The sequence below is a fragment of the Arvicola amphibius genome, chromosome 8 (assembly GCF_903992535.2).
Source record: "Arvicola amphibius chromosome 8, mArvAmp1.2, whole genome shotgun sequence".
In the NCBI taxonomy this organism is placed as follows: domain Eukaryota; kingdom Metazoa; phylum Chordata; class Mammalia; order Rodentia; family Cricetidae; genus Arvicola; species Arvicola amphibius.
Window position 1 is genome coordinate 124,175,445 of NC_052054.1, and position 27,044 is coordinate 124,202,488.

A 27,044-nucleotide genomic window follows, 5' to 3' on the forward strand; every position below is an offset into this window, starting at 1 on the left:
TTTAAAAGTTTCCGTCAGGAATGCTGCCTAACAGGGAAGTTTCAGAGAAGTATTTTTAAAATATTCTGCTTCCCCTTCCAAAGCTTTAAAATTCCAGATCTATAAATGGACCCTGTTTATCCCTCGTCTGCTCGCAAGCTGGCTGTATTCCCTTCCTCCCACATGGTAGAGTCCATCCTCTTTGAAAGTTATTAATTCTTACTATGGAAATAGCACTTGAGTTTACTGCTCATCACTCTGGATGCTGCCACAGTGTTGACTGCACTTGTGTTATATGGCGACCTGAGAGACTTAAAATGTGTTCACTTGTTTATATGAAAGAATCAATCTGAAGAAGAGGACAAATCCTTTACTAAATCTGAGCAAAAGAGACTCTAGTTCCTTGCACTTCTCTCTTCCAGCTAAAAATTGTACATACAATACATATTTACATTGAACTCTTATTAAAAATTAAGACATTGGAAAACAGAAAGGCAACAAAAACAAAAAATAAATGCAATTTCATTTTCAGCACCATGGAGAAGGTGTGCAGGGTCCACCCCTAAAATAGAACTTATTCGTAATTTGGTTGTTATTATCTTCTCATTTTACTGTATTTTACAAATGACTTCAAGTTAATATGAAATGGAGAACCCTATTGTTCAAGGTGTTACCTAAAGTCACATCCCCAAAATGTTCATTCCTGACCACTACAAGCAAATATTTATTTCACTGTAAAAATCCATATATAATATGTATAACATATATATTAAACATATATGTTTCTTATCATGATATGATCACTTAGGTGATGAGCTTGCCACTTGCCTTCTGTATATCTAGTGTTTACAGGTATTAGTCACAGGGACAGTGTGAGGTTTAATTGGTTAATAAATTAATTAATTAGAACTATTTTATTAACAGTAGGAACTCTATAAAATTCTACCAGACACTGCAGGGGATCATTACATATTTGTGGCAATATTAAGTATTGATTACAGTCTTACATTCAAAAGGTTTCAAACCAAAAGTACATATAACCACATAAAGCAAACCATGAATTTTATATAGTACTTAGAACAAGAAACAGTAGAAAGAGGTGACAGTTGTAATTACAGATTTTTCTAACATTAATATGTTTGTAACCTATATGAAGTTATGTAAGAATAAATACCTTTTATCACAGAAATATGGATTTTTGATGTCAATGTTAATAAATGAATAAAATTCAACTGCTTTTTTGTAAACTGCCTTTATTATGTTTAGGTATATTCCTTGTATCCCTAATCATTTTATCACAAAGGTACATTTGTTGGGAAATATTATTTTAACGTGTGTTACTTTTGTTTATTGTTGCATTTGTTTAACTCTGTGAAGCTGTGTTACTGTGCCTGTCTAAAATACCTAATGGTCTAATAAAGAGCTGAATGGCCAATAGTGAGGAAAGAGAAATAGGTGGGGCTGGCAGGCAGAGAGGATAATATGAGGAGAAATCTCAAAGGAAAAAGATCTGGGATGAGAAAGGAAGGAGGAGGACTTTAGGGGCAAGCTACCCAGTTACACAGCTGCCAGGGTCCCACGTTGGGGCAACATCTGTTAGGGTCCAGCCTGGACAGGTTTATACATTTCATGGTAGGGACATGTGGACTACAACTGTTAGGCAGAAAGAGCAGAGATACAAAAGAAAAAGCCAGAGACACAGAATAGAGTCAGGAGGGCAACCCAGTGAATACTGAATTCACCTGTGTTTATTTTTCATATGTTTCTATATGCTCCAATCTGAAGGGGGGAAAGCAAAAGACTTCTTTACCGTAGCATAAACAAGAAACAAAGTAATTAGCTCTTTAATACCCAAAACATCAAGTAATTATATCCTAAGTTAAATATTCTATTGTTTAGGCAGGACATGCTGCAACCACACCTTAAGCCAAGCATCCTGTAGGCAGCCACACTCTGGGTCAAATCTTGTCATAACCTTTGAAAGAGCAAGTATAGGCCTGAGCTCTCTGACCTTTGGTCATGGAGTAAGAAGGAAAGAAAAGGTATACAGGAATCGAAAAAGATAAAAAAAAAAAAAAAAAAAAAAACCAAAGGTGATGTGGGATGTCCTTCTGCATATTTATTGCTTTTATTGGATAAAGAATAAAGATGTTTCCGCTAATGGCTTATCAGAGTAAATCCAGGTGGCAAATCCAAACAGAGATATATAGAGAAAGTAGGCAGAGTCAAAGAGATCCATGTAGCTGTTGAAGGAGACAGATGCCAGAACCTATTGTTAATCCACAACCTCATGGCAATACATAGATTAATAAAAATGGGTTAATTTAAGATATAAGAGCTAGGTAGGAATACATGTAAACTGTTAGCCAAACAGTGTTGTAATTAACATAGTTTCTGTGTGATGATTGGGGTCTGGGTGGCCAGGAAATGAATAGGCAGTCTCCTACTACACCAAGGCTATTGATAGATGGGCTAATTTAAGAAAAGCAGGTGAGAAACAAGCCAAGCTAAGGCCAGGCATTTCTAACTAAGAATAAACCTCCATGTGTGGCTTATTTGGGAGCTGGATGGTGGGCCTCTAAAAAAGTCAAAAGAGTAAAACATCACACTGCAGATGTTGCATTTTGTCAAAGGCCTTTTCTTTATCTAGTGAGATGATCATGTCATTTTTCTCAGTTTGTTTTTATGATAGATTACATTTACTGATACATTTACTGATCTTTGTATGTTGAACCATCCCTGCATCTTTGGTATGAAGCCTCCTTGATCATGTTGGGATATCTATTTCATGTGTTTTGAAATCAGTTTGTAAGTATTTTACCGAGTGTTTTTAAATCTACATTCATAAGAGAAATTCATCTATAATAATTCTCTTCCTTTGTTGAGTTTTTATGTTGAATACATATCAGGATAACTGTGGCCTCATAAAATGAGTTGGGCAATGTTTCTTCTGTTTCTATATTGTGAAGTAATTTGAGGAATGTTGGCATTAAGTTTTCTTTGACTGTCTGGTAGAATTCTGAGCTAAAATCACTGGCCCTGGGCTTCTTTTTTCAATCTGCTTCTATTTCACTAGCAATTATGTCTATTTAAACAACTTACCCACATCTAATAGAAGACTAATGCCCAAAATATATTAAGCATTCAAGAAACTATGTAGAAGGAGTGGTGGGCTGCGTTCCCACCCAGCTCCCGCACAGCTAGCTTAGCCCCGGAAATAATAACACACAAACTGTATTCATTTAAACACTGCTTTGCCCATTAGTTTCAGCCTCTTATTGGCTAACTCTCACATCTTGACTGACCCATATTTAGTAATCTGTGTAGCACCATGAGGTGGTGGCTTACCAGGAGAGATCTTAAGCTGCATCTGACTCGGAGAGGAGAGTCATGGCATCTGCCTGAGGTGTCTGCCTGACTCTGCTTTCTTTCTCCCACAATTCTGTTCTGTCTACTCCGCCTACCTAATTTTCTGTCCTAATAAAGGGCCAAGGCACTTTCTTTATTAACCAATGAAAGTAACACATAGACAGATTTCAAAGAACCATATAATCCAATTTGAAAACTGGGTACTTGTCCAAACACAGAATTTTCAATAGAGGAACCAAAATGACTGAGAGACACTTAAAAAGATGCTCAACATCCTTAAATGTCAGGGACATGCAAGTCAAAACAACTCTGAGATTCATCTTACACCTCTCAGAATGGCTAAGATCCACAGCACAAGTGACAGTTCATGCTAGTAAAGATGTGGAATAAGGAAGGGAAACACTTCTCCATTGTTGCTGGGAATGCAAACTTGTACAGCCATTATGGAAGTCCATGTGTTGGTTCTTCAGAAAGGCAAATAGAACTACCTCAAGATCCAGCTACATCACTCAGAGGCATAATACCCAAAGGATGTTTTATTCTATGAAAAGAACACAACCTCAACCATGTTCATGTCTATTCTAATCACAATAAACAGAAATTTGAAATAACCTAGATGTCCCTCAACAGAAGAATGGATAAAAAAATCATGGTACATTTATGCAATGGAGCATTACCCAACTGTTTTTTTTTTTTTTAAAAAAAATGTCATCATGAAATCTGCAAGTAAATGAACAGAGCTAGAAAAAAATTATCCTGAGTGAGTTTATATAGACCCATAAAGATAAAAATAGCATGTATTCCCTTATATGCAGCTATTGGCATTTAATTAAATTATAATCAAGCCACAATACATGAGCCTAGCAAGGTTAGGTACGGAGGAAGGTACTAGGATCTCCCTGGAGTGGAGAAATAGGGTAGATTTTATGGGTGGACTGGTGAGGGGGTATGAAATAGGAGGGTGAGTTGGGGAGAAGGAGGGAATGTGGAAAAGAACAAGAAATAAGGGTCATTTGAGGAGTGGTTTGGATACTTAGTGCAGTGGAAATATCCTAAAATATATAAAGAAAGCCAGGCGGTGGTGGAACATGCCTTTAATTCTAGCACTTGGGAGGCAGAGGCAGGCAAATCTCTGTGAGTTCAAGGCCAGCCTGGTCTATAAGAGCTAACTGCAGGACAGGTTCAGGACAGGTTTTTGAGAAACCCTGTCTCAAAAAAAAAAAAAAAAAAACAATGGACACAGCCCACCAACCTTAAAAAAATTTAAAAGAAAAAGAAAGATCACCACTGAAACCTGAAAAAGTCCAACATGGTAGCACACACTTGTAATCTCATGGGCTCCTTGCTATCTGCCACATCACAGTTAGCAAGATAGAAGCAAGTTGATCCAGATGTTTCCTGGGTAACCTGCTTGGCCTAATTGACAAGCCTCAGACCAATGCAAGACTATGTCTCAAAAACTAAGGTGGAAGGAACCTTATGATGAAAAAGTCCAAGGCTGCTCTAAGGCCTCCACGTGCAACAAGGAACAAATATGTATGTGCACTTACAGAATCATGAGCACACACAGGCACACACACTGTCTCAAAAACGTGTGTGTGTGTGTGTGTGTGTGTGTGTGTGTGTGTGTGTGTGTGTGTGTCTGTGTGTATGTGGAAGAAATCCTAATAAAGTCTCCAAATAATGGTGAGGATAGAGTCCCAGTAGCCCGCTCTTGTCATAAAATGAAGTTTCCAGTACTAGGAGTGGGTTACATTCAAATGAGTTTTTGGCCAAATGAGTCCCATGGTAATCGCCAATCAACCCAGGCTGTTTCCAAGACAATGCTTTACTCTCCACAAACTGAAGGCAAGTGTACATTGATGAACACAACACCCACACAACTTATTGAACATGGAGAGGTTGATCTGGCAACTGAATAAAATCTTTATCCCTTTGTTCTTTGCTAAGGGAAGGTACTCTGTAGGCTACTGAAAAGAAAACAAACCACCAACCCAACAACAAACCCTTTCATCTACAATGCAGTCCTTCCTGGAAAATACGCTAGAGAAACGGTGGCACAAAACTTGTTGGAGTAACCAACCAACATCTGATTTGACTTGGACCTACTACGTGAGATGGAACCCATATCCAATACCACTGCTTCAATAACCAAGAACCAGAAACTGAATAACCCAGAGACCTAGAGTGAAGCCAAATAATTCTGATCTAAAAAACAACAATAAAGTGACTCCTAATTATATTCTGCTAAATTCATAGATTAGTTGCTTGCTCAGTTATCATTAGAGAAGCTTCCTCCTATAGCAAATGGAAATCAATACAGAGACATACAGTCAGACATTACACACACACACACAGAGGGGGGGGGGCAGGGGAGAGAGACAGACCTTGGAATACACAGCTCTAAACAGGATGTCTCCATCAAATCCCTCCCCTCAGGGAGCCTCATGGGAAGAAGAGGTGGGAAGAGCATAAGACCGGGGAAAGGGGGAGGAGGACACCAAGAGGACAAGGTCTTCTAAACCAACTGGGCAAAGCTCATATAAACCCCCAAAGACTAAAGCAGCAAGCATGGGGTCTACATGGGTCTACACCATGTCCTCTGCATATATTATGGCTTTCAGTTTAGTATTTTTTATTGGACTCCTAAGTGTCTGAATGAATGGGTCTCTAATTATTGTGCCTTCATCCAGGACTCTTTTTTCCTCCCCTTGGTTTGCTCAATTCAAGGTGGTCATTTTGTTTTATCTTATTATATTTTATTTTGTTAAGTAAAAAGAAACCATTTGCATTTTCACTTAATAGTATTTTATTTAAAAGTTCACCATTAAAGCACTGTAATAACCAAAACACTTAGAGGCAACAAAGGATGCCCTGAAAGAGAAAAGTTCTTGTATGGAAAGGAATGGGGTTCCTTAGTTTAAATGTGTGAAATACAGAAGGCAGGATGAGACTCAGACAATTACCAGAAGCTATCATAAAAAAAATGAACAAAGACTTTTAAAGTGTTTCAAAACTTGACCAGAGAGTAAAGGCCATAAGTCTGGATCTTTCACTTCGCTTCTATTAAAAACCAGCAAGACTATCAAGAATATAAGCATCTCTGTATTCTCTGCCAAACTCCTGACATCTTCCAAAACTTCAAGCAAGTAGCCATCAAAAAAATATCCAATCTCATTGTGTCATGGGAAGAAGAAATGATATTCCTAGATTGCTTAAATAAGTGAGAATGTTTAAAAAAGAAAAACTACACAAACATGATGCCATTCATAAATTAAAATCATTTTTTCTTTTTAACAAATTTTCATGGTAATCTGCCCTGTTAGCGGCCTCTGGGTGGAACAGACACTACTTTAAAAACAAGGGTATGTTTAGAGTACAGAGTTCAGGAGATGGGACAACAGCTTTTTCTACTTTGATCACTATTAAATCAGCACCATTAAACGTTAAAAGTAAGTCCACAAAAAATAAGGTGTGAGTGGTTGAATTCCTTGTGAAGAACAAGTGACTTGGGGAGGACTTGGTGGTTTCGAAACAGTGACTGACAACAATTTCGTAGTTAAAGATACAGACTATTCAGAACAGAGGAACCCGAAATAAAGTTTGGCAGCAATGTCCCTTTCCGGAAATAGGCTGAGAACGGTCCTTTGGGGGCGATGTAGCTCATGCTGACTCGAGGCTGAGGTCACTGGACACTTGGTGCTCTAGGCTGCCTTGCCAGCGCTGTACTGCCTGTAGTGGAACAGACTCTTGGAGTCCACAGTGCGGGATTTCTGCACAGCTTCAGCAAAAAGTTTGGTCACCTGAAAGAAAATGTCAAAAATATTAGCAACCTACAAGAGATGAAAGGGAATGCAGGATGAATCTGGAGCGAAAACACAAGGATCTGATCCAGATTTTCAAACGGGTGTGGAAAGAAAGATATGATGTTGTTTCTTGCGAGACTTCCCCGTGTCTCAGACTCACCCATCCCCAGTAAGGACTAAAACTAACTTAGGGGGCAAAAACAGGACACACAGGTCATTAGTGAACGTCAGATGCATGGCTCCTTCCATGATGACTCTGGTAGCTCACATACAAATGAAACTGAATGTGTTTCATATAGACTTTTTCCGTGATGTGGTCCAGCATGTGTATTTTATCTGTGCCTTTGATCAGTAAGCTACTGTTTTTGTGCAGTGGCTTTCACTTGGAGATGAGGAGATAGCCTCTCCATTTTCAATCCATTCCATCCCAGATCTTTGTATTCACAGGGTGATTGGATGGGTCACAAAAGAACCAGTTCTACTCCTGGCTTTTGATTACATCAATTGTTTAATCTCAACCTTCAAGTGAGGCCACAGTATACCGTACTAACACCATTGTTTTCGATTTTATTTTAAAATGCTCTCTTTCCTCAGTGGTCCAGGAACGAGAGAGAGAGAGAGAGAGAGAGAGAGAGAGAGAGAGAGAGAGAGAGAGAGAGAGAGAGAGAGAGAGACAGACAGACAGAGACAGACAGAGACAGACAGAGACACAGAGACAGAGACAGAGACACAGAGACAGAGACACAGAGAGAGACAGAGAGAGAGAGAGAGACAGAGAGACAGAGAATGATTAACACACATAAAGGGAGACCAAGAAATAAAACCTACACATGCCTTCCATATATTTAAAGGAAAGAGCCTACCTGGAAATTAGTGAGGAGCGCAATCCCACTGTCCACAGCTGTCCTCCGAATCACATAATTATCATGGACAAATTTGGTGTTGTTGTTGGGGAGGTTAATCACGAGGTCAATGCTTCCATCTCTAATCAGTCTAAAAAGAAATAAATAAAAACTTACAGTTGACAACGTCTATTTTATAATTAGTTCCAAAATTACTAACACAAATTCCTCTCTCTGCTCTTTAAACCAATGCTATTACTGGGCCACCTGGCTGCCCTTTTCCACTTCTAAGTGGATGTTCAAGTGGCACTCACTGAGGAATTATAAATTTTATTGTGGTTTTGAAAGAACTCTGGTAGAAGTCTAACCGGATGCAAAACATTGTTTTCCCTTCTACCTCCAGGCTTCTCTCACACACAACATCTCTCTCTCTGCTCGCTTCCCACTGCCTGGCAGGAGGAAACATGATTGTGAATTCACTACCTGGTTGTGAATTAACCTCTGTCACATTCTGTTCTTGGACTGACTGAACATACCCTAAGAGGCATTCAAATGCCAAACGCATGGAGCTATGCCTGGCTTTCATCTTACAAAACTCTAAGCAAGGAACTCAGAGCATCAGTGGATGGCTTCTAAGGTCTGTACGTGATGACATTTTTAAGTTCGCTTCATAATGACTTCTTAACAACCTTTAATAAAGAGCATGCTGCGGAGAATTTGGTGTGTTGTAGCTATTGTACAAAGTGTAACATCCGTGGGTAACAGGGAAGGAGACACTGTGCCTTCATCCCGTGTAGCTTTGCAACAACAGATGCCCTGTAGTTCCCGAAGCCTCACGCAGTGTGTCTTACAAAATCAGGTGGTGATGGCCTAAGAAATGACCATTTAGTTAAAAACATTATCAAATGCTTACTCCAGTTTTCTCCATGCAGCAAGTGCTCAAAAACTTGACTGATCCATTGATCCATCCTTAGTGAAATGTAGATGATTAATCAAATATATATGCACATATACACTTTGTGTGTATACATATCTAACATTATATAGAAAGCACTCCATTAAGTCCTTTATAGTTTACTTGTATCTGTCAAGCACCTTTAACAGAAATATCTGAGAGGTGTTTTCTAACACAGGTACAGATGTACACACGTAGTAATTCACTTTTTATAAGAATGAAACTGACAACCATGAATGTGTTCATTTGTAAATTTCTTAACCAGTCAAACTTTTGAAAATATTTGAAAGCAAACGAGGTGAAAGCTTCATACTCTATTAGCTCCCTCCATTTATCTTCTGCTTTTATTTTGTTTTTTTTTATTTCTTTTTTCTTTCCAACTCAGAAAACAGACTATTCAGTTCTTACTTTCTGATGGATGAGAGACTGGGATTCTGTCCTTCCTGAGATGGCCATGCCACCGGGGTGGCAGGGACGTTGTTAGCATTGAGCCAGTCTGATGTGGCTTCTGTGGCAAAAAGCTGTATTTAAAATAGAAAACTAGGTTACTATAAAGAATGAATGTTCGTTAATGAAGGAATGTAGGAGTCACTTACAACAGGAAGAAGAGAAAAAACCTTGGGAGTGTGGCTCGAAGGGTAGCCACTTGAACTTAGAATCTAGGGCACAGATATCTTAAATATTTTTAAATTTTTTTACAGTAAGAAAACAGTAAAGAGCCTCTGTTGTAACTGCTTTTGTAAAAGAATTAGTCATAGCTTAGAAATTATTTTTATGAGGTCACCGAAGTCCATGGCCACAGGCCCAGTCTGAGCTATTGGAGTAACTTTGTTTTACTGAACTAGGCTGTGGGCAGAGCTATTTGCTACAAATACTCTTTGCCTGTAACTGTAACAGCTGGAAACCATGACCTCATACAGAATCAAGAGAGGAAAAGATTCAGAAATACACTGATGATTGTACTAATAATGCTTCAACTAAAGTTTAAGATTTTAAACTAATTACTATTGAGTTTTTAGCTATTTTGTTAAACCCAGTCTTTCTAATTATTTTATTCTATGTAAAGCTTATTTTCTTAACTTTATTGTTTGGTAGTTTCAAGTGTTTATATAACTTTGTTTTCACCCCCCCCCCTTCCTCTTTCCCACTATAGCCCTTCTTCTCAACAAATTCCCTCCATTTTCTTGTCTTCTTCTGTGTATGACCCACTGACTTCAGAGTGTCTTTGCTGCAGGGTGAGTGGAAGGACAGGACAACTTACCAGTGGCTACATCACTAAAGAAAAAGACACTTTCCCCCAACAATCATTAACTACCAATACTCCTCTGTGGAAGTTTTGAAATCAAGTTAATTAAACCTTGCAAACTGAAAAGGTGGCTTTCCTGTTTGTGCAGTATTTATTTCATGGACAAATTTCAATGTGGAAAGAAAGTTACTCAAAAAAAAAAGAAGTAAGAGAGTATACCTTGAAACCTTCATTGTGTAACTGCTCAGCCACACCAAGAAATCTTGGACGGAATGATTGCTGGAAAGGAATTGAACACAATTGACTTTCTACATAAACATTTCTGTGTTTGGATACATTCAAGATGGTGTCCCTCCCGCCATTGCAAAAGGAAGTTCCATATGTTGCTTTTTATTTAATGTAAGTTATTTATTCTCCAATGTAGATTTAAAATTCCATTTTTGTTATCTTGTTTTCTGCCTTCCACACATCTCTGAGCCCTTTCATTCGCACTAAGACTTTGCCTGCTTTGATTAGATCCACACTGTTTCTTTGTGCATAGTTTCTTTACCTGGTTAGGGAGCTGCTAAAGCTGAGATCTGAACATGTTGTTGTTGTCTGGCTGCTTTGCTATTCCAAACAACCTGCTCTCATTGTTGAGTCCTACTTTTGCACTGCCTTTAATAACTCACTTTCTTAGAAGGTCCTGTGCTAAGAATCCCTAGAGTATTAAGTTCCTTTGCAAAGTCTGGCTTTATCATTCACTAGAAGTGTATGCTTAGAAAAGTTAACACCCTTGGCCTCACTTCTTCACTTCTGAAAGAGACATGATGATGCTCCTATCTCCTGAGGTATCTCACTAGCTTGTGTTTCCCCAGGTGATTTAGCTTTCCTCTGAGGTAGTCTCCTCATTCCTTTAGTGCAGTGATAATGACACTTGTGCTATTGGGTCATTGGGATTGTCCAGTAGGTTACTTTATTAGCAATCACTACAGAGTGTTAGAACTTCAAATCAGCAGTTTCAGGGCTAATAACAGTTCTCAGGAAATATTGATAAGTACCATTAAACAGTTGCTGTTTTTTCCAGCTTTCCAGAGACTAGATTCCTGTCCCTGAAACCTAGCATTTGGGGTATTCTAATGATGGAGGACTCTCATTGGTTAATAAAGAAACTGCCTTGGCTTTTTGATAGGGCAGGATTTAGATAGGTGGAGTAGACAGAACAGAATGCTGGGAAGAAGGGAAGTTAGAAAAACGCCACGCCTCTCCTCTCTGAGACAGTCACCATGAAGCCAGCCACCAGGTCAGACATGCTGAATCTTTCTCGCTAAGCCACCACTTCATGGTGCTGCACAGATTATTAGAAATGGGTTAATCAAGATGTGAGAATTAGACAATAAGAGGCTGGAACTAATGGGCCAGGCAGTGTTTAAAAGAATATAATTGTGTGTTGTTATTTCGGGTGTAAAGCTAGCTGTGCGGAAGCCAGGCGGGACGAAAAGCAGACCTGCTCGCCTCATCACTATATTCTAACATTTATTATAACCCAAAACATCTTTCCCACCATACACACCTATTTCCACATGGGTTTTCCTCATGTTCCAACCCATTTTTCAGACAGTTTCTATCAGTCTGTTGTTATACACTTTCTAGAACCCTAGCTGGACCTGATTTTCTGGATCCCATTGTTATCAGGGGTCGACCATCTCTAAATATTTCCTGTGTTTGAGAGTTTGCTTTTGCAAGGCAGTATTCAGGATGGCATACAGCGAAGATTAATGATCTGCCCAAAGGGTAAATTCTCTGGTTGACCTTATTATCATGACTGTCTTAGCACCTAAGCTATTTAAAATCATGTATGCTTAAAATCATATCTTTTCTTCTTTAACTGAGATCATGTTGCTGATTTTTCTTTAGAGGATCTAACTAATGAAATAATATGACTATATCTTTTCATTTCTTCTGATTGTTTTAGAAATCACATTAGTGATGTTTGAAAAAGCATGCAAATGATCCTGTTTCTATTCCCCAAACTATGAAATGTGATCAAAAACATATCCAGATCCTTGGACAATTTTTACAATAATTGACTCATAAAGTCTCCTCATATTTACATGCAGTGGTTCTCTGAGAACTGATCTAAACCCTAAGCAATGACTCAAAGGCTATGTTCAAATATAAAATCTTTTTAGATTCTGGCCCCTCAATCCTGGAACTGCAGTTTTATGAGAACAAAACACTGGCAAATAGAAAAGATGAACGTGATGGGATGAATCCAAGCTAAGTCAGGCACGGGTTATTCAGGACACTCTTTCATAACCTGAACTGCGAGCATGCCAAGGGTAGTAGCTTTCTATTTCCACTCAGGACTAAACAGAAATAAATGACTTTAGATGCCATCAGCTCATGGTTCTACATAAAACTAAAATAAAATTATAAAATATAACAGAGAAAACAATAATCCTTACTGACCAACACTAGGACAGTTTAAAGCAGTATGCAGAACACTAGGCAGAACAGAACACTAATATGCTCAAGTGTGATCTTGCTTAGGAAGCCAGGGGCTAAATGAGATGACCCATTATATTTGCTTCATAGTTTAAGATTTCTCCGTAAGAAATATACATGGGATATGCAAAATGAGTCTCTGCATTTTATTAAATCCCCCTCATATTGAACATTACATTTGGACTTTCTGATAAACGGAAAACAGCTTAGGTTTGGACTAAATGACATGAGAGGTCTCAGTTAATGCCCAGAAAATTGTGTATTAGTCCCGCACTTAACCAATGACTCTCACTCTCTTAAACATCCCCTTAGCCAAAAGTCACTGAGGACATGGTTGGTAATCATAATAGTAATGTGATAAACAGTTTCCTTGGGTTTCTAAAATGAACCTACCACAAGGAAGGTGTCCCCGAGTGTCCCAAAGCAATAACATCAGCATCACCTGGACTCACTAAAAGTAGGAAACTTAAGTCTCCACCAAATGGATTGCATCAGGTGGGTATGCCAGTCATACGCACTTTTCAAACACTCCAGGTCCTTCTGATGTGCGCTTCAGTTTAAAATGGAAATGAATGAGGCTGAAAGGGCTATCCTTCACTCATTTTGCAATTTGAGGTAAGGACGTATTAACCTTGACCAAAGTCACAATGAAAAATGTTGAGGGAGGAATATGATAATGCAATTTTTTCCTTGCCATTTTAAAATGAAATAAGTCAGCGAGTCCTCTAAGACCTGCAGATACCAGGCAGAACCTTATTATGGAGCTGTTTCACTGCCGTCCCCCAAGTGGAAAAGATGAATATCCAACATGACAGTATTGGCAGTTCCCAGCTAGGGAGCCACTCTGCCTTCTGGTGCAGGGTGCTGGCTTTCATAGACACATTATAAACTTCTATCAAACATGTATTGAACACTTGTGACACATAAAACAGCCTCTCTACAAAAAGAAATTACCGCTGTCAGCTTGCGTCTGAGCAACCTCAGATTTAAAAGCCGATTGAAAATACCTGTGTAAGAATCCATTCCTTAGTAGAGGTGAAAAGTACAAGTTAGTTTATGCTCTTGGAAATGTTTACAAGGAAAGAATTCTTTTAAAAGTTGAATAAATATCTATTTCCTTCAGTGATCATTTTCTCACTAAGCCTACTTCCGGCTACAGAAGAGAAAGCCAAGTTAACACTAAATGATGTCTGTGGATGCTACAGGGTTGCCGGGATTGACAACTGTGTGGTTGTTCCTAAAGATGCCTCTTTGAAGATAAAAGGTTATTCATGTCACTTGGCATCGTCTTTTCAAATAAACGCTTGCTTTGTGTTTCTGAGCAATGCTGAAGCCCAGATGTCAGGCTGGTGCCTGCCACTTCACCAGCATCACTGAATAGCCCAATCAGAGGGGGAAATACAGAGAGTGCTCTCCATCTCCTCTAGAGTAAATCACTCATTGTTAAAGGGTGTTCTAGAAAACCTCAAAACAAGGCAGATTGCCTTCTCAGAGCAACTAAAAATACATTGTGGCAGGATGGAAGGTGGTTGGAACGACTGCAGGGAAATCAAGGGTGATTCTGTTGCCTCATAAACCCATATTATGCTTCTTACATTACGAATGCCCTAGACCGTGGAAGGCTTCTTGGAAAGATGCAGTGCACATGGCAATTAAGCTGACAAAGATGCTTTGTTAAAATCTGCAGCCTTTATCCTAAGTCCTAGGTACACAAGATTGATGGTACAAATATTTCAAACTTCCTGAGTGATTTGACTCTAGCATCTGCCATAAGAAATACAGAAGGAGACTGCAGGAGTAAAGGATTACAACGAGGAAGAGAAATATAGATTTAGCAAGAATACCACATACAGCAAGCATGTGTGTGCAAACACACACAACACACACACACACACACACACACACACACACACACTACTTTCTAAGCGCAAAAAAACTGCTAGTAATAAATGCTTATTTTAAGATGCTTTCAGCTTGGGACACTAAGTGAAGAAGTTCTCCAGCTCAGAGTCACCTTGCTCTCCATTCTGAGTCTCTACGATCCCTAGTTTGCTCTTGGAACCTGTTGTGCCAGATGAGTGAGTCTAAGTGTCCTCATTAAATCGTTCTAATCAGGGTATGTACTTAACTCAGAGAATATGGAGAAGGGAAAGGAAGACTGTCCTACAAATGGGATGGATGCTGGTGTCCTCCCCATCGCTCTGGGAAGGAATAACAAAGGAAATTCACAGCAATGATATGGCTCTCAGTGGAGGCATCATACTGTGTAGGTGACCACCCTATGATGCCAAGATGCTAACACAAATCCCTCTCTCATAACTTGATTAAATAACTCCCCAGCCAGATGCTTTCAGACATACTTTCTAGCCCTGGCTTTCATTTCTATATCATTCCTCTGGAAGTCCCTTTCAGTTCTGATTATATGTTTGAAGGGGTTATGATGACTCCCTCTGACCCAGTGGTAGCATGTACTTTTTCAAAGTGTATCCTGAAATACAAAACACAGATGACTATATCCATGCTGCTGTGAATGCTGGGTAGAAAGCTGAGTTTAGAGCTGATCCTTTTCTAGCTGAGAAGGAGCCTCCAAGACTTGAAGCTATTGGCGCTCTACTAGTCCACCCCATCATATCTTCAGCATAACTCATCAGACTAAGCACTTTTTAAAATTAGTATGAATGCAATGGAGAGACCATATAAACATTAAATGTTGGAAATGGCAGGTGTTCTTTGCCTCATATGAAATAAGTCAAAAAATTATATTCTTTCATTTCTAGGGGCTTACAATTCTACTGATCAATTTTCCTGAGTTACAGATATGTCAATAACTATAAACTATATTTAATGCTGCACTAAAAATAAGTTTAAATCCATAATGATTGTCACTCATATACAAGCATAATATTTTTGCAACAACTCTTGTAACTGCTGAAAGATTGTTTTAAAAATAATGCATTCAAAGGTAGAATTTTAATTAATAAAATCTCATCGTTTTGAAAATATTGTTCCCCAATCCATAAAGTCTCCTTTTTCCTACAAAGCAAAATTCTGTTCACTGATGCCCAAGTCCCACAAATATTTCATAGGAACAAATTAATTTTGCGGCACATTTCCCTGAAGCACTGGAACTAAACAAGTCACAATTTTATACACCACTGCCTTCTTAAACTGCTATTTGAAAATGTTAGCAGTGCTTTGATTAGTTGTGAAGATGAGGGCTAAGGGCATGGTCTCCTCTGAATGTCCCCAGTTCTCTCATTAAACTTTAAGCTATCACTGGAAGTTGGGCCAATATTCTCTTAGTTTGGACTTAACGATACTCAGTACCCATTTGTAACGTGATAAGTCACTCATATGATGTGATTTGTCTCCAAACTGCCAGAAAGCCTCACATAGCAAGCCATCTTCTTAGCCTTCGCTCAAATCCTCACCATCGCCCTTCTGCCACTCTCAGAAAGCCAAACCCCAAGTCACCCTTTCCAGAAACTTCTCCGAAGTGACTACCTGTCCAGTCTCTGGAGTCTAATTTGCTAGTATTAAGACACCCTAATGAGGCAGCATTTATAACAATCACCCACTGGCTTGAGAATACCTGATTCTCTTCTAATTATGCTTTTATTGACTTTTGTGAAGACATGCAGGGTTTGAGCTTATTAAAGTCACAGCAGGGAGGGTGCTATATATGACCACTCATTTTTAAAGGACATAAGAATTGCTAATCTCAAGTTAAAATGAATGACCATTTGAGAAACATATATAATTATTTTTAACAATTTAGAAGTAGAACATGTATACACTGTCGCAATAGTTATTTCAAAGAGTTAAAGACATTTTATGTCCAAAATTTTACCCTACGATTTATTTACACTTGAATTACGACAATAAACCAATAGTGCTCTTTTTATTGTGGTAAAATATTAATTTATAGTCATCTCATCTTACTTTGGCCTAGAAGCATAAAAGGGTACAAAATGCTTATACAAGATCATGCCAGACAGAATTCCAACAGGAAGAAAGGAAATAGGCATGAATCCCACCCCTATCTAAACAATGATTGGCAACTTTAGCTGTGAAAGAGAGAGTTAACTTGCTTGAAGAATGAAGTCCCTCTTGGGTTGAGCACCCTCAGTGAAGGCCACATATCCAAGAGTAAATAGACAGCCCCAACGGTGGTTATGAAAAGATACAGGACATGGAGTTGGGTGGTTAGAAAAAGGAGGATGGATGTAGAAGGAGAGGGATAAATGATATGTTTGATAATTACATTGCAGAAAAATCCAAATAAATGAAAAAAATGAGGAAAATATATAGAATAGCCACTTTCACAACAAACAGATTTTTCATGGAGACTTTTCTTTCTGTTTTCTGTTTTACTTTGGTATTTGCTACTGCAACAGGAGAAGGCTAAAGGACCAAACAGAATATACAGTGGCCATTCTCACAAGTTACAATTTTCTAAGGCATGCAACCAACCCCCTCTCTTCTTCACTTTAACATCCTGACCTCCAACAGTGTGCTGCCTGAGAATGCGCAGTCACACACCCCACTCACCTGGATTCCAATGAGAATGCCTTTCTGGGGTATCTTAAACCCAGTAGAGAGCATTGCCTTTAGGAAGGCTGTGTGAATACCCTCACCAAAGCATGCCACCTGTTTAGAATTAAATGAAAAATACAAAGTTAAAGGAAGGTAGACTCATCAAATACACTTATACAAAAAAAGGAGAAAGGAACAAAAGAAAATTTGGAGAGCAACGTTCTGATAAAGTCTTCCCCAGATTTTATCAGTGTTTCCCAAAGACCAAGAAATCTGAATCGGAGAATTAAACGGCAGGCCAGGACAGATGTATCTTATATTTTTAATTAAGCATAATGAATGAATAAGCAATTCCTCTACACCAACAACACTCAGTGGAACAACATACCGAATTACACTGCAAGTTATTTGGATACAAATCACAGCTTCTGGTGTGTAATGTGGTGAATTTCCAGATATTAATATGAGATAATGTTTAAAACACTTATGCATCACGTGTACTATGCAGTAGTGCATGAATTCAGGGTTGGGAGTGCTAGCAATATGCAAGCTGCTGCACCACTGCTTAAAACCACCCCAGCCACCTTAAGAGGAGGCTGCCTAAGAGATGGCAATAGTACGTGAAAATCTCAAAAGAGTTTAATCCTTTTTATCATGTATAGAAACTGAACCAAAATATTCTGCAGCTCATCCTGGATACCCAAGCCACATGTTTAAAAAAAAAAAGGTTGATGGGGGAGAGAAGATGCCAAGCTAACACAAATTGGTCCAGTGTATGGAGATTTCCTCTAAGGTAACTGCTGCACGCTGTAATTACAAGTCAAACAGCCACCGTAACTAGAGGACAAGTGGTGGTATCCTAACAGGATGGGAGTCAGCTCTGCGCATCATCATCTGGCACACGTTCACAGTCGCCATTCTAGTAAATAACGCTGACAGTTCACTTCATTCTTTAAGCAAATGACTCTCTCTTGCTGGGCAAGGAAACTTCTCACGAGCATAACCTTGAGCTGACCACAGTACATGTCTGCTCTTCACTCCACAGTTGAACATTTTAATCAGTCAAGTACTGGCCAATCAACTTGGCAATGTCAACTGAAGTTAATGAATTTCATTTCCACTGAAAGGAACCCTGCAGTCCGACCAGAAGTGCAGGCACCCAAAAAAGGTAAAAACAATTTTCTGCCTGCCCATTAAAAACGAAACAAAATGAAACAAAATATTAAACAGTCAAATAGTTCTGTAAATATCAGGATGACATTCTCACTTGACAGCCATAGAATAAAGCACCCCGTAATTAGATAAAAAGTTGGGAGTTTTGCAGTCCTCCGCGCTTAAACACTGAAAAAGTCTCTCTGAAGCATAGTTGAGATTTCTAAACTGGATTTATTATTCTGATTTCAGTTAAGAAACAGAATTTAAAACATCATACTTGATGACACTAGGAAATATGACTTAAATATTAGAAGAATTCTTTCCTTTTGCAGTTTAGAAAAGAGACAACAAATGCAAGCAACTTCTAAGTTGTTGGTGTTTTCATTGCTGTGTGAAACAGAGTATTGGACCTGGAAAATGCCACACTGGTGACTCAGTATAAGAGAAAGAGGCCTCTTCCTGATCCTGCTCTTGACCAGTTGAAAACAGAATCCTGGGATGGGGATGAGTCTGTAACTGTGGATAGTGGAGCTACCATCATCCACAGCAAGACTTGCTTTCTGACCAAATCAAGAGAAATTCGGCCAAATCCAAAGAAAACGCAGGAGGATCGAGAGCCATTTTCCAAGAGTGCAACTCTAACACCGTGGTCCCCACTGCCAGATCCTGGTCTCTCCTGGCTTCTCATCAAAGCTCATGTTCGTAACCAAACAGCCATATGAAACTTCACATACCCACTGCAATTAAAAATTCTCCTCTTTATAGTTTTGCCTAATACCAAGAGAAACGAGGATGCCGCCTGGTGTGATGTTGCCACTCCAGCGTGCACTGGTGAGGATCTGAAGGTTGTAGTGAGTACGTCTGTCAAGGGCTAGGTGATTCATAAAATGTCCTGACACTGACATGTAGAGAACTTTCTAGAATCTGACAGCTCTCTATGAGAAAACACATTTCACATTCTTAAAGAAATCTTCACTTGACACAATTCCAACACAAGAGAAGAGAGCCATCCAGTGGCCAGTCCGATTATAGCTCAGCCTCAAGAGGCTCACGCTGCCTCCCAAGTGGCCTTGGGGTTTCTTCTATATTTGCAGTTCCCACTTCTCACACCCATGGTTTTCTTAATGCTGTTATTCTACATATTTCAAGTGATGACATGCAGATATACATCAATCACAGCAAAGCAAGGGATGAACTGTTTTTACTGAATTAAGTGAGAGCCTTAAAAAAATGACACGGGACATACTCTAGAGATGTCTAGAGAAATAAATGTATGACTGTTACTGGCAGTGTGCTGGTAATGTGGGAATGAATTGAGTACACGTGTATTCAGTTCCCAAGTTCACATGTAAAAATGTCAACTCTGTTACAAAAAAAAAAAAAAAGGTAATTCAAACTTCCTAAGCCTTTGAGATGCCCTGGGAAAAGAAAACCTTGTGAAGTCTGAGTTTCTCTAACCACTTACTACTTTGCATACATGACTGCATTCTGATCATAGAACCACAGATTTTCAAGTAAATTTAACAACAGTATTCATGTCCCATTAACCACTCACCTCTCCAGTGGAAGCCATCTCACATCTCAGAATAGGATCAGCATCCCTCAACCGGGGCCAGGAAAACATTGGAGCCTGTCAGGGGTAATAAGGAAGGAAAAACGTGAGATAAAAGATAACAGGAGATGAGAGGTAAACGCGCATGGTGAATCACCTCCCACAAGATTCATTAGGCCATGGTGAACAGAAAAAAATAAATTCTCTTTGGCCCGAATCTCTGACTTGAAAAATCGCTTTAAAATTCTGTTCCAAGAATATGTTGGACTCCTGGCCCCAAAGCTGGGTTAAGTAATCACAGATGATTTCTGTAACTAGATCCCCTGTGACCAGTCCAGACCAATACTTCTAATCTGGCCTGCACACTCTTACTGGAGTTATTTCAATCAGCATCTACTGGGCATTAGGCTCCCAAACACAGAGTTGAAAGACATTTTCCCCCTGATAGGCTTTTGGAACATTCCCCTTCTTGTTCTGTTCATTTGAACTTGCAGCCAGCCACCTTGCCAGACACGGCTGTCTGTGAACTGACTTCAGAGACATTCAACTGTTGTTGACGCCTCTTAAAAGTTTTGCAAAGCATTCTGCTGGGAAACATTTCTTCTATCTTTCTTCGTATGAACAGGAACACTTCAGTGCTTCCTTTCCAGTTATTTTATCAGCGTGACTCATAAGACCATGTTCTTATTCTCACAGATGCTTATTCATCAGGTCTAGACAACCCTTCTATTGACACTGGCACGTCTAAGTTATGGGAAAATGAGCTTGCGGTCATTTTCCTGGGTCATCTTAGTGAGACTGTGATGTGTTCCTAGCCTCCAGCTGTCCTGTTCTGCTATCTGCTCTTTACCGTCAACCACATTAGATCTCCCAAAATTGACAACTAGGTAACTAGAAAAAAATTAATATTCATAATAGTGACATCTATGAAGAGAAGATGCAAAATCGGTGAATACTGAGATGTTAAACTTACTTGGAATAACATATGTTCATATATATTTATATATATATATATATATCAATTTATAAAACAAATTTCCTACATTTATTAATAAAAGAATTTAATTATCTACTACTGGTTGCCTTGTCCAGCCTTGATACGGGGGCTTGTGTCTAGTATTATTGCATCTGTTTTGCCATGCTCTATTGCTGTCTCTGAGAGGCCTGCTTTTGGTGAAAGGAGACAGAGAGCAGGGAATCTGGAGAAGAGCGGTGCTGGGGAATTGGGAGGCGTGGAGGAAAGGGAGGCTGTGCTTGGGATAATCTAGAAAGTGCCTATAATAGAAAAATATTTTTGTTTATTACTGCCTTCTGATCTCAAACATAAAATTAATGTGTTATACCATTAAAAACCTCAACAATGAAAGAATAAGAGTCTATCTCAATACACTATACAATCCAAGGAATCCTAAATTATTAACTTTTTATTTTTGATTCCTAGATACTACTCAAATACCTACATTTAATATCAGAAGTAAGAGTCTCAGCAGAAGCAGGTTCATGGTTGGAGCAACCAGTACATATAAGAACAGGACCCTTTCAAAGTGGTGGTTCTCAAACTTTCTAATGTTATGTCCCTTTAATACAGTTCCTCATATTGTGGTGACCCCAACCATATAATTATTTTCATTGCTACTTCAAAACTGTGGTTTTGCTACTGTTATAAATCATAATGTAAATATCTGATATGTGGGATATCTAATATGCAATGCCTATGAAAGAATAAATTGACCCACAAAGGGATTGCAACCCATAGGTTGGTAACTACTGTTTTAAAGACTCCAAAATATGTCAGTGTCACATAACTGTGTTGTACAATATAAATTAGCTTCACTGTGTGTGCTTCATCTAAGAAATTCAATTGTATTTGTATATTTCATGAATGATCTTGTCTGTTCATTGAAGTAGTTCATGAGAACACTGTAGCTGAAGCAGCTAGAGTCATCTAGTGGCTTTATGATTAAAGTATTATTAAAATATAATTTTGATTACATCACCCTCACAGCTCCAATACAAACTATTATTTTAATCATACAAGTGGAAAATCTGTGCCATTGAAGAAAATACAAACTAAGAAAAATCAACTAGGGTGGTAAGAATTTAACCAGTCCCTCAGGGTAACCATTTTTATGAGATTTATGAATCCCTAGAGACATTTTGCAGTTCAACCTTGTCTTAGACAAGATTGCCTAGTATTTTAATTTTCTAACTAAACCATCACCATGTGTCAGTTGCAGAAACATGGGTTATAATCCACTCAACTAGCTGACTTTGAAGTTATGTTATCCTTGATGGCTATCAATATTTCTGCAAAAACAAATAGTTCATGTGAGGTTGCTTGCACTACAACCTCAGTATGTTTTGAAAGGAAGATGGCCATCAGTTCAGCAGGTCCATTAAGCCACAGAAATTTTGTGGCAAACGTTCCCCTTCATTTTACCTCTATTTATAAAATCACACATATTGTAAAAGGCTACCTTAATGGCAACATAGTCAGCAGGGATGATGGGTTTCTCCAGTGTAGGAAGACGCTGCTCATCAATGTTCTCCCCAATCATCACCTTGGTGGCCACATCAATGAAGTCTACCCCGAGAGTCTTGGAAACAAAGGGGAAGGATCGAGAAGCTCTCAGGTTGCACTCAATCACCTAAAGAGATAAGCCCAAAAGGGAAGAGATGATGAAAGGCAGTAACAATCCTAATATGTATTTTCTACCTTGGTTTCCTTCTGGGATTAACTCACTACCCCAATCCCATCCCCTTTATCTCCACTGCTTAGATTTCTGACTAATCGGTTTCGTGGAGGACATTATCCTTGAATTTTGACTCATTTCCATTCCATTTCCCTAGTTCAATTCCTGCATAATTCTGATACATTGCATTTAATGTAGAGTTTGGATGATGTCACACCCCAAGATGAAAAGTCCCCACTGGATTCCTGATGACTTCATATTAAAACCTGGCTGGTGAAAACCTTCTGCCTTCTCAATATGTATCTCTTTTATCTAACACCACTGTTGTAGGAGGCTTCTTGTTTGTTCCCAGCAGCTCAGCCCCAAAATAACCATTCAAAAACAACATTATTTAAATCACTGCTTGGCTAATCGCTTAAGCATATTGCTAACTAGCTCGTATATCTTTGGCTAACCCATTTCTATTATTGTATATTTTACTACAAGGCTCATGGCCTAATGGCAAGGATCTGGCTTAGCACCCTCTTTCTTTCTTCTCTGGTGGCTCCATTGTGGCTCCCTGACTCTGCCTCCTTTCTCCCAGCATTCAGTTTAGTTTTCTCCATCTACCTCTATTCTGCACTGGCCCAATACAGTTTGTTTATTCATTAACCAATAAAAGCAACACATATACAGAAGGACTTCCCACACCATACCACTTTACTGGACTTAAGTCTTACTTTCCAAGATTCAGTTCCAGCCTTCACTTAGGAAAAAATACTTTCTCTAAGCAAAAGGTTGATGATTAGTATCCCCCCAAAATTTACTAGTTATTCACTGTTGTAGATGATCTTCTAGCCATACATAACACCCTCTACCTACAACCTTCCAAAATCCCAGCTAGTGCCGGGCAGTGGTGGCACATGCCTTTAATCCCAGCACTTGGGAGGCAGAGGCAGGCAGATCTCTGAGTTCCAGGCCAGCCTGGTCTACAAGAGCTAGTTCCAGGACAGGCTCTAGAAACTACAGGGAAACCCTGTCTCGAAAAACCAAAATAAAAAATCTCAGCTTGTCTGTAAACTTCATTCACAATTAAAATTTTTCTTGAAGCTTTTCATTATTTTCTCCAAACAAGACATGATGTTAAAAGATGTAGCATATATATATATGTGTGTGTGTGTGTGTGTGTGTGTGTGTGTGTCTGTGGGGGTATACTCAAATATATTTGCATATATGTATACATGTGTATATATGTTTGTGTGTGCACCTGACAAATATGATCTTCTTGTTCAACTACAAAGACATTTGCACACACCTCCAGTAACTACTAAAACTATTAATATATTTCTAGTTATTTCTGAGTTCATTTTCCTTCCAGTCCATGTTAAGTTACGAAGTATCTGAAGTTGGAGAATATGCCTCATACATCATCGTAATCACCTCTTGAGTCCATAATGATTAGTGAACAGATTTTGGTTACTAATGGTTTGAATAAAATTAAATAATGAGAAACAATCTAATTGGCCTAAATTGTATTTTGTCTTTCAAGATAGGTTACAAAACAACTTGGTTCTCTAGGTAAGAAGCAAGGCAAACTTCAGCGAAGGCCCTTCTCAATGCACATGCTGCCCACTGTAAGATATGTACACAGCCATCTGTACTTCACTGTGGATGGGGACCTTGCAGTACATCGAGTACCTCACGAAGTTGTGAATGACACATCAGTGCCACCAAGAGCCCTAGCCTTCAAACAGGAGAGGCATTACACTCTATACAACATCGCTCTCAGACAGGAGCAGCTGCCAGGTCACAGAGAGTACCAGGGTGAGGCACAGCCCAAGCTGATCCAACACAATCTAACAACGTTGCAAAGTCCTCCAAGGTCATTAGGATTTCTTACCAAGACATCATTTCCTTTGACAAGAAACTGGACATTGAATGGCCCAGAGATGGCAAAAGCCTTTGCAATCTTCCGGGTTGCATCCTTCACCTAGAGAAAAAAGGACAATGACACTGTGAAAAAGAGAGCGGTGGACGTTTAAAGAGAAGCCGAATCCTATCTAGGTGACCTTAATTTCTCTTTGTAGAAATCTGTGTCTCTATTAACAATGATAGTTAGTAGCAATAACAGGTAATATAAGGGGCAAGAAACATAATTTTACAAGAGCACCGGTCATCCATAGAGCACCATCTCTTACAATTGTGTGCTCTGTTCTTACGCTGAAGGCTAAATGAAGTCTTTCGTGTCTACGTCCTCCAACACCGGAAACTGCAGTTCAAACCATAATCAATCTAATGGCCTACCTGCTGAGAAGGGCAGGCTCCCAAAATACACAGCCCTGCAAAGCGGCCAGGGATATTTATTTCATGTTGCTTTTCTGTTACCCTAAACTCTACGATGGTAGATATTGTGGTCAGAAAGAAATAGTGCTTGCCTACAGGAGGACTTATATGTTTATATGTCACAGGTTGGAATCCCTATTCCTAGCAAGAAACAGGCTCCCTGTCAAGAGGGGCAATGACGACAGCAAGCAAAACTCCCCACTCCTCACAGGTACAGGAGTGGGTTAGCAACTTAACTGGGTGTGAAAGGAAGCACAGTCTAGGCAGTGGTTCCCAGCCCTCCTCATACTACTACCCTCACACTGTGGTGACTCCAAACCATAAAATTCTTTTCATTGCTACTTCCTAACTGTGGTTTTGCTACTGTTATGAATCATAAGTAAATATCTGTGTTTTCTAATGGCTTTAAGTGACCCCTGCAAAATGGTCATTTGACTGTTAAGGAAGTTATAACCCACAAATTGAGAACCACTTGTCTGTGGCATGTCCACTCTGAGAGACTTAAGAAAATCTGGGATTTCTGCTTATTTACCCTAACATGAGAAAATGAACCATAGTTTAAATCTAGAGACTTTTTAAACTCCTATGCTGTTGTTATTGCAAAGCATTCTACTACTTCTCTATTCTAGGGCAAAAAATCTTCAGAATACACTCAAAGCAAATGTACAGGCCACCATAAATTCCTATGGCAGAATAGCAGGAAAAAATTCCAATAAAGGCCAAGTCAACTTGACTTCCCTAGAGTTCTCAAGAGTGACTTAAAATAGCAGGCACTACATGTCTACCTTGCCACACATATGGGATACTGAGACAGTCATATTGGATAGCTCTTTAAAGAAACTGCTCTCAAAGTGTGGTCAAGAGCAATATCCCCAAGTTCCGGCTTGGAGTGGAACTCAGAGTGAAGAGTGAAAGTTCAGCTTCCCGAGGTTCCCAAGTGGCTGCTGCACACCTTCTCTATACTCCTCAACAGTATCTTTCTTGGTTGCTCTTAACAAGTGCCTCTCAGCTATCAGACTCACCCATCGTATCCAATCTCTCAACCTGGTCCCCAGACTCACAGTAATCGTAACTATAGGAGACTTGCTAAAAATAAAAACTCAGAGAGATTTCAGAAACTTAGAGTGGAGGCAGGTATTTTAGGCGGTATTTCACCTGGATAGTCTAAATGTATATTAAAGGTTGCACTATCACATAACCAATCAGGTTCCAGTCACAGAGGAAGAGATCATCCCTAAGACACTCAGCTGGTTAAGAGCAAGAATGTCCCTTATTAAATCTAACCTGAAGTATGCCTTACATCACTACCTAGTCTTTTTAAAATCTAAGGGTTTTTCTTTAGCTGTGGTGGTGGTTTTCATCTTTTGCTGTTTCCTTCTGCTTCTATGTATAAATGATGACCTTTTCAATGGCTCCTTGGCTGATGGTTTGTGTAGGCAGCATCAGAGTGGCATCCCCCGAGTGGACGCCTGCATCTTCAACGTGTTCAGAGATGGCATGGGAGATGACCTGTCAAAAGAAGATTTTTTTTTTTACAAAGTTGTCAGACACCTATTTTCAGGCACTACTACGTCACCTACCTCCTTTGATGGCTTTACCAGTTCTGGCACCACTAGTAAATTGCTCTGCCAAATTCCCATTAAGAGCAGGGGAAAGAGTTACTCCACTGTCTGCGCCTCAGTGGGAGGTGACAAGCAGCCTCTCCAGGAAAAAAAAAAAGAGAGGGACAGAGACTGTTTTTTTCTCTTCCACTGATTGCCAACATTGTAAACACAAGGAGACTAAGTCAACTCACACTGACAAGTGAGGATGAGACATGAAACTACAGTGGAAACAGCTTTATCTTTTAGACACTAGGAAAGAAAAGAAGGAAGGTGAATGTCTAGTGAGTTGAACAACGCCATATATCACACATCACACACCTACAAATTTTGGTGGTTTAGAGAGAAAGATTGAAGATTTGATGCCCAGATCTTTAAAGTGAAGTTTGAGAGACAAGAAAATATTCTTGTCCTTTTCTATAGTAAGGGAATGTAAGTATGAATGACCAAGATTGTGTCGCTAGTGAGACTGAGAGGAACTTGAACGCTTGACTGTCAGAT

General features: G+C 39.2%; 1 protein-coding gene across 1 annotated transcript in view; it reads right to left on the reverse strand.

Annotated features, from left to right (window-relative positions):
* Positions 1-6,139: 6,139 nt before the first annotated feature.
* Positions 6,140-27,044, reverse strand: part of Cps1 (carbamoyl-phosphate synthase 1) — a 109,380-nt gene continuing 88,475 nt past the window's right edge. The window contains exons 30-38 of the mRNA XM_038339217.2: positions 26,344-26,451; positions 24,500-24,589; positions 22,405-22,575; positions 19,931-20,005; positions 17,236-17,334; positions 10,417-10,476; positions 9,360-9,472; positions 8,018-8,147; positions 6,140-7,151 (exon numbers count right to left, since the gene is read on the reverse strand). Of these exons, the coding sequence (XP_038195145.1) occupies positions 7,053-7,151; positions 8,018-8,147; positions 9,360-9,472; positions 10,417-10,476; positions 17,236-17,334; positions 19,931-20,005; positions 22,405-22,575; positions 24,500-24,589; positions 26,344-26,451 (945 nt within the window). The 3' untranslated portion in view covers positions 6,140-7,052. The remainder of the gene's footprint in view (positions 7,152-8,017; positions 8,148-9,359; positions 9,473-10,416; positions 10,477-17,235; positions 17,335-19,930; positions 20,006-22,404; positions 22,576-24,499; positions 24,590-26,343; positions 26,452-27,044) is intronic.